An 8637-nucleotide genomic window follows, 5' to 3' on the forward strand; every position below is an offset into this window, starting at 1 on the left:
TCAATTCAGTCAGAAATCATGTCAGGGTGCACAAACATAGCCAAACCAGATTATCATCTTTACAAACAAATTAATTGATAGATTTAGAACACACTGAAGATATACACTGAATTATGTCATTTTCGAGCTAAAGAGCTTGGCCGTTTCGAGAACAAGGGTATTCTCATACCAAGAACTGTTCTTTTGCAAGATGATTTCTTTTCAATGAATTGCTTTTCACAGCTTCTCTCAATATGTTGTTGTGGTTGTGGTTGTTCTTCGTGGACGACTTGGACTTCGGCATCATCTTGGAACCCCTGGAGCACCACCATCGCCATCTCTTTCACTCTCTCATTGCTGTTAGCTGATATGATGACCAAGGAAGGAATAATGTCTTCGTTCTTCGCCAATTGACAACTTTGACCTTTCCGTTTGCAGAGAGTATGGAGGACAGAAACTGCATGTTCTTGGACCTCACTGCTTTCAAACTCGAGTAGCTTAGCGATCTGACTGATGAATCCATCTGTTTCAGCAACAACAGCTGTGAATCCTTCTTCTGTTTGGAAGAAATTGTCATACACAGTTATTATATTTGCTGCAAGATCCATGTCTCCTTCGAATAAACGATTTAACGTTGGGATGAGATTAGAAGAGTCGATGAAGGAATGAGTATCTTTGTTCGACGACAAATTCTTTAATATCAGGATTGCTGATTTCTGAATTTGTCTGGAATCTGATTCCACCAGCAATTTCAGAACCGAAGAAAATACAGTTGATGATGCTATTGTATACTTGCAATCTTCATGACACGATAATGATTCTACTATAGACAAGGCCTCTTCCGTCGCTCCAGAATCCAGAAGCGATGCCAAAAGTTCATACGCCTGGAAATTCGACGAACTCCTTCTGCAAATTAACATACAATCAGTATAAGAAATCCAAAATTGGAGTTTTGGTTGTGTGTTATATACACATATATATTACTTGAATGTCTTGAAACATGTTGATAACAGCCTGCAACCGATTTTCAGTGCCCTCGAATCCTGGAAACCAAATGCATCCTTCACGAATTTAATAAGAGGATCGACGATATCATCTGTTGAACGATTGTGTTGCATTTGTTTCTCGAGATCTTCTACAGCAGAACACTGTAATTCCCAAGGAAGTGAATCTAGGTTTTCTACAAGCAGATTGTTTTTCGATTCATCCACAGTTTCCGGGTGAAAATGATTTGAATAATTATCGTTTAGCGACACACTACTCATATCTCCAGGAACAAGAGCTAAATTGTTGAAGCAACCTCTCAAGCTGGCAAGAGATGTGCAAGACAAAGAAGAGTCGACATTAAACGATCCATATTCCTGTGTAAACGAGAAGTTTTCATTACTATCATCGTTTGGCACGTAGTTGTCTGTTAGATCCGTTACAATCGTTTGACCATGATCCTTAAGCAGGTTCAATAGATATACTAAGATGTTCATTTTAGTTGACTGGTCTGCACTAACTTTATCAATAAGCTTCCTTATTGAACGTTTCTCGATCATCAACTCTTTTTCCGATACAATACTCAGCCTTGAAGCTGCGAATCTCATCACATCAATGGCTTCCTTTACATCTGATTCAGATGATGATATTAATCCTTTCTTCAGGAACTCTTTCACCGTTTTACCAGCCTCCTCTTCACACAAATTCAAGACGATTCTCACCCTCTTGAGATCAGAGATTATAACTGATATCTGAATTGAAATAAAGTGAAATTAGTTAACTATTATGGTTCATTAATTCATTAGTAAAATAATGAACTAACCTCAGTAGCTAACTGAACTGGAACTATATACTGAATCTGGTTTAAACTTTGATTCAATAAGTTTCTGATTCTTGTAAATCTTTGCAGTATTACATCCCCGGTTAAAGCCTGAAACAAGATTGTCGGAGAACGATGACAAACATGCTAAAAAGGTATGATTGTATGAGTATAATTACGACAGAGACATACCAAGTATAGTTTACTAGAATCTGAACAATAGTTAAACAATGAATTGGCTTTATCTAGTTCATTCTTCAAAGAACAAAGAGATTGAATCCCAGATGAAGAGCCTGGTCGAGTTTCTTCAATCTGTGGAAGTATTGTTGAAATTCTTTCAACAACTTTAATCAGCGAAGAACAGATAGATCGATGAACCTTTATGGAACGAGAATTTGTTGTAGTAATCTTATCTTCATCACAGTTTTGATCAGCCCCCATTGAAAAACAAAGAGAAAAGTAGATTAGCTTGAAACAAAAGAGATTGATTTTAGTAGTGCAAGTTGTTGGGTGGGAATAAATAGCAATAAATTTGGTGGGTATTATAGAAAAACATTTTCCCGACAATTACAGAACCCACCATTCATTCTTGGAAGGAGATCGAAAGAGAACAAAAAGATTACTATTATTAAAGATGGTTATGGAAGCTTCATAGTTATTAAGTAAAAAGAAGAAGAAATACTTTTTATTGAAATAAATTAAGTGTGGACCCTAATCCTTAGCCAATAGCCTATTTGACATTTGAACTACCAATTAAAATTGAGAATTGTTGAATGAGAAATTGAAAGGTATAATAGACTTTTGCAATTAATGTGTTTTTTTAAAGATAATGTTGAATTAGTTTATATAGAATGATAAAAAGAAGGAAACTTAATTTAAACTCAATCCTACAAAAATAATTAAATATTTTAGAAATGGAATATAAGAAAAGACTTTTCTTTAATAGTTCATATATGTACAAGTTTGAAATTATTTTGTCTACCCCTTTGATAATTTTTTATAAAAAAACTAAAATGTATGACGTATTAATGGTAGCTAAATGTGACGTTTACAATAAAAAAACAAAAAAGGACCCATTACTTACCAACTAAATTTATTAATGGAAACATTATGCAAGTTTTTTATTTAAAAAAAAATCAATTAGCTAATATTATTGTTAATTTTTTATTTTATTTTTGACAAATTAGTCCATTTACATGAGAAAATAAAATTTAAAAATTTCACAAAATATTCAATATGAAACTAATACAAATATAGTATTCAATATGTTATGAGCTACTAGTATTCGAAAAAATAATAACTCTCCGTTTGACTCCATCAACTTTTCGAAACGAATATTAAAAAACGTCGTAATAATAAAATTATAAATGATACGCATCGAGTTCAACTATTTATCTCCTACCCGTCCAAGATAACTCAAATATATTACTATGTCATATCAACAATTTTTCCAAATTTCTCAACAACAATTTCTCCAAATTATTTTCTATAAACATATCAACAACAATTTTTTCAAATTTCTCAACAACTACCCAATATTATATATTGTGATTTTTAAATATTATAATTGATATTTAATAAATAAACCAATATGCTAATATTGTTAGACAAAACGGCTCAATTCATTGCAGTAATAGTATTCATGATCTGTATAATACAAATCAACAAAATTATAACATTATAATTTTTTTTAAATGTTAATTTTTATTAATTAAAAAGCTAAGATGCGTTCAAAACGTTATATAAAAAGAAAAAAAATTAAACCATAAATAAGAAAATAATGTAAAAAATTTAAATGACAATAAGATCAAAAAATTCTCATCTTGTACAAGTCCTCATTTTTTAATTGAAGTGAACGCATGTAACATTATTTTAAGAGGATTATATCCATAATTTTTTTTTTAAAAAACTCTTATATTTATTTCTTTCCCATTGTCCACACCATGATGAGAGGAATTGGTTTCATCCTTAATATTGTTAGAACTCCATTCAATCTATTTGATCCAGAAATTAGTGACTTTTGTTGGTGTATTCCAATGAAAATGAAACTTGCAAAAGAGTCCACATACTCTTAGCAATGTCACAATAAAAAAAATATTATCAATGAATTATTCACTTTTTAAACAAATGTTACATTTACCAACAATATGAAATATTTTCTTCTTCCGATTATTAGATGTCAGTATTCCTCCATTGATCATTTTCTAATAAAAAATGAGATTTTAGATAATTTTTTTAATTTTTACCCCTCTTTCAACCTCTTTCAAAAGAAAGAGGGATCGGAGTCCTTTGGAGAGATGTGTTATAATTTTTTTTAAAAAAATAATAGGAATCTACTATAAATCATAGAGTCAATCAACCTTGCAAAATTCATAAATGGAGTTTGAAATATGGCAATTATAATTTATTTTTGTAAGGATATTTGTATGATAAGTAATTGCATCTTAAAATTAATCCAAATTATCATATTTGTTTGGGTAATATTATATAAAAATGGACACAGCTTTTCCAGAAAATGGAATCAGCTTTTCCAGAAAATTGACTGGCGGCTTCTTCGTGATCAATGGTCTTTTTTTTTCTTTTTTTTTTTTTTTTATAACAAAATAAAAAAAACATCAACCATGTTATTATTATGTCTTTTTCTGCAACATGATCCTTTTTATGCGGACCATACCGTCCACAGCTCTAGTCCGTGTATATATATTTGTAAAAGCAAATTGAAAATTAATAATTTGTAAAATAAACTTACTTTGTGTAACAATTGTTATATTTAAAATTCTCAAAGTTATTCGAATTGTATCACTTGAGGCACAAATCACAATCACTTAACACTATTGATTTGTCACATTTGAAATTATTCTCTTTATCTAGTTTTTTTCTAACAAATTTAAAAATATAAAATTTTATTTATTTTTTGTGTATCAACCAGAGAATAAGATCATGTTATGCCTGTCTCAGTGTGGATTCAATTTAATTAAGCTTAATAATAAAGTTTAAATTTGTAATTCAATATATATATATATATATATATTTAAAAAAAAAAACATAATGTTCGTCCTTGAACTTTAACAACTTTTCTGTATATTTGAAGGACATTGAATTAAATGAAGTTGAAAAACAAGACAAAGTATATGTGCATAAATAAAGTAACCCGTGAATTAATCATGCTTACTATAATTTTGACAAATTGGTTGACCTAAACCAGTACAATTAAATTATTTACATAATCATCATCAGCAGATAATGACTTTTTAATATACAAATATTAATGTTCATATCAAATTCATTTTCAAATTAAATTTTTAGCGTTGGTTTGGTTTGGTCTTCCTTGGTTGATGATTTCGACCATTTTAGGTATTGGTCAAAAGTTAAAGTGCTAATGGAAGAGACCTGGAAACTCATCACTTTATCTTTTCTTTTTTCTTACCTTCATTTGTAATACTATATATTTTTTAAAATTTGAAAAGAAAAATAATTATTTGGGGTAAATGATAAAATGTTAACAATGAGATAATCACTTGTAAAACCAGATAACAACTCATCAAACAATTGATCCATAAGTTGTTACCTACACCGAGCTGCAACCAGAACTATACATTAAAGAGAGAAAATCGAAACAATAATATTTTATTTTATAAATTAATTTTATATATGACTATTATTTTTTTAAATAATTATTATATTCAATTATGTATAAATTAAAAAATCAAATAAAAACAAGAAAATACTTATTTATTATTATTATTTAAATTAGAAGATTACATACAGTTAAATATAAATAAATAATTAGCTATAGTTATTATTATTATTATTATTATTATATTTTAAAATATCACCGAAATTAAAATCTTAATAATATATAAAATTAAAAGTTAAAAAAAAATATTAAATTTTATAAAAACTTATAAATTCTTATACAAGTAGGGGTAAATATATATTTTTAATACTATATATATTTTTTTGGGCTGGGCTTAAACCCAATGCCCCTGACATTTTTTTTGACACATTATCATGCTGTATTGTTTAAGTGTTTTAAGAGACCCAAATTACTTATTGTATTAACTTAAAAAAATAGTTATCAATATATATAAATAACTATACAAATTAGTAGCTAGCAAATAAAGGATTCACTAAAAAGGTTATCATTAAAACCCATCCATGTCCTTTTTATCAATAATGTTATTTTTTTATAGATAATAGAAAGAAAAAAAGCCATGTTGTTTATCTAGGCAAGGCCTTAATTAATCATACATAGACCAATTAATAATTAAATGATACAGAATCCAACCATAAGGCAAAAGAGCTATATATACATTTATAAATATAAGCCAAGTATCCATTATCAAACAATAATATGTGACATTTCATTTAGGGTTGGTTACAATATGAAATTAAACAATCACATACACAAATAATAATTTAAAATTAAAAAAAAACGGTTGGCAATGGAACTGTCCGGACACGTGGCGGGCAAGCCTTATAGGTCTCTCCACGTTACTTTTGATCCAGAGAGCCTGATTGCATACTAACCACCCTTCCCTCAAATAAACATGCACTTTTAATTCCTCAACCATCATTACTTAATTAATTAACTCCTCAACAAGAACAATAATAATTTTGACAAAATGGGGAAACGGGCAGCGATATTGGCTCTGTTTATGGTGGCGATCATGTCGGTCGAAGTCCAGCGACCGTGGGCGGCGCCCGAAATAATCGATAAAGCCAAAGAAACAGTAGATGATTCATGGGCTGAATGGGCTAAAGGCTTGTTCACCGAGTATGCACTAATTTTCTTCATTCCATTCAATTCTTGAATATTGCTTAAAAATTGAATCTTTATTTCAGGGGATATAAGTCGGGGGAGAACGCAGCCAATGTAGCATCTCAAGGGGCGTCGGGTAAGTCGAAATCAAATTCAAATTTCATAAAATGAATTGAAATTGAATTGATGAATATTACACAGATGTTTCGAAAAAGGCGGGTGAAAAGACAAATGAAGCAAAGGAAGAAGCATCTAACATAGCAGCCAACGTAAAAGTGGCGGTTGGTCAAGCGGCTAACAAGGCTGTGGAAGGAGCTTCAAACGTTTATAAACAAGCAACTGATAAAACAGGTCGCATATTAAGTGAAAGTGCAGGAAAAGCTTCTGAAGCTTATGGTTATGTATCTGAAAAAGGAAATCAGGCAAAGAAAACTGCTTCTGATACCGTAAACCTTGCTTCCAACAAGGGTGAGGAAGTTAAGGATAAATCTTTTGAAGCTAAAGATGTTGCTGGAGAGAAAATTGAAACTACTAAGGAATCTATTGCCGACCAGGCAAAGAAGACCGTTCAGACCGCCAAGGAGAAAGCATCACAAACCGCTGGTGATGTTGGCGAGAAGGTCAAGTCCAAAATTACAGAGCTTTGAACAATCGTAAGTATTATATATTAATTAATTATCTTGTTGTAATTGCTTTCATTTCTGTTTTTTGTTTTCAATCCGGTTCTTTAACTTTGCTTTGGTCGGATGTTGTAAATTAAAGCGACCATCTTTGTATTATGTGTGTTAACCAGCCAATTACCAACATAGACAATTAGATTTTATTTATATATATATATAATATATGTATCTTGTTATGTTAATAAAATAACTAATTATTGAAATCAAACTATAACTAAAGACTATTTGCATGCATATGAACGTTATATATAAATCTAGAATATTGCACCTGAATATGAACAATATATAATATATATAGTTTGGTTTATAAATGATTATTGTTTTAATCTTAATAGTTAACATTGATATCTAATAGCCTGGTCCCTTTAGGGTTAATTTGAAAAGAACCAAGTACAAAAATAACTTATTTTAATAAGTACTTTTACCTAACATATTAGATAGTAAAAGTGTCATTATCTTACCTAAAAATAAAATTTTGAATTTAATTCTTACTAGAAACAACTTAAGTTGAGTTATAACTATCATTTAAAAACTTAATTTAAATAAGACCTTGTGCAATATAAAAGCCAAAGAAATACTTATAACCCATAGATCCAAAAAGAGTCAGGCAACAACGTTAATTATACATTAATGTTGAAAAGATTAACGTTTTGGGTCTCTTTTTTAAGTCAAAGACGACAATGCTTACTATATACATTAAAAAGTTTAATATAAATGAGGACAAAAGGGAAAGAATATTGTCAATCAAAGCTGATCAAGGTTGCAATGTGATGTAATTAAATTAAAACACAATAATAAAAGGGAAACCTCAAAAAGCATCGACCATGTAATGGACAACAATGCTGACTTAAACACATTTTTTTCAATGAGGTAGAATTTCATGATGATAATTGTGTTTTAAGTGAAAATCGAATTCTTATAACTGAAAATACGTGAAATGATGTAAATAATAAAAAAGACACAAATTTTTAACGTGGTTCATCAAGATCGATAAACTTGACTATATCCATCAGAAGAGGAAATCTTATTAAGAAGAACATAATAAATATTGAATCATGATAAACTGAGTTATGACACGAGTTTATATACTCGGTCTCTAAAACCCTATCAAATATAGACTGAGACTGAAAAGATGTTTTAAAAGCAAATACTTTAGTTTTAAATAAACCTCAATTAGATTAACACTAATATTTTAGTATAAAAATCTCTAAAATATTGTTATGATATTTTCCTAGTTATATTACCCTAACAAAAGATTAGATTTTCTTTGTATTAATTTTATTTTTTAGATCAAGATTATACACTAAAAAGATACATATTTTTTTTTGTTCAATATTTTTTTTCTTTACACCAGCAATTCAAACAACTCAAGACATTTATTCTCTTAAAAATTACTCATATAACTTTAATTA

At 29.3% G+C, this 8637-nt stretch overlaps 2 protein-coding genes across 2 annotated transcripts; one reads left to right on the forward strand and one right to left on the reverse strand.

The window, feature by feature from the left end:
• Positions 1 to 4: 4 nt before the first annotated feature.
• On the reverse strand, positions 5 to 2332 carry LOC124913910 (U-box domain-containing protein 45-like). Its single transcript, XM_047454344.1, has 4 exons — positions 1976 to 2332; positions 1787 to 1894; positions 964 to 1715; positions 5 to 885 (listed from the first exon to the last, which is right to left on the reverse strand). Exons 1-4 carry the CDS (start codon positions 2222 to 2224, stop codon positions 117 to 119), a joined length of 1878 nt encoding a protein of 625 aa, XP_047310300.1. The 5' UTR covers positions 2225 to 2332; the 3' UTR covers positions 5 to 116.
• A 4076-nt stretch (positions 2333 to 6408) lies between these two features.
• Positions 6409 to 7192, forward strand: LOC124916138. Its single transcript, XM_047456871.1, has 3 exons — positions 6409 to 6560; positions 6629 to 6681; positions 6747 to 7192. Exons 1-3 carry the CDS (start codon positions 6409 to 6411, stop codon positions 7190 to 7192), a joined length of 651 nt encoding a protein of 216 aa, XP_047312827.1.
• Positions 7193 to 8637: the final 1445 nt, after the last annotated feature.

The sequence above is a fragment of the Impatiens glandulifera genome, chromosome 9 (assembly GCF_907164915.1).
Source record: "Impatiens glandulifera chromosome 9, dImpGla2.1, whole genome shotgun sequence".
Lineage (NCBI taxonomy): Eukaryota > Viridiplantae > Streptophyta > Magnoliopsida > Ericales > Balsaminaceae > Impatiens > Impatiens glandulifera.

Excerpts from the sequence above, each read along its gene's own strand:
- LOC124913910 (XM_047454344.1), bottom strand. The coding sequence starts at position 2,224 with ATGGGGGCTGATCAAAACTGTGATGAAGATAAGATTACTACAACAAAT. Across the intron at positions 1,895-1,975 it reads ATTCTAGTAAACTATACTTG|GCTTTAACCGGGGATGTAAT; the intron begins GTATGTCTCTGT and ends ATCTTGTTTCAG. Across the intron at positions 886-963 it reads ACATGTTTCAAGACATTCAA|AAGGAGTTCGTCGAATTTCC; the intron begins GTAATATATATG and ends GTTAATTTGCAG.
- LOC124916138 (XM_047456871.1), top strand. The coding sequence starts at position 6,409 with ATGGGGAAACGGGCAGCGATATTGGCTCTGTTTATGGTGGCGATCATG. Across the intron at positions 6,561-6,628 it reads GCTAAAGGCTTGTTCACCGA|GGGATATAAGTCGGGGGAGA; the intron begins GTATGCACTAAT and ends TCTTTATTTCAG. Across the intron at positions 6,682-6,746 it reads AGCATCTCAAGGGGCGTCGG|ATGTTTCGAAAAAGGCGGGT; the intron begins GTAAGTCGAAAT and ends AATATTACACAG.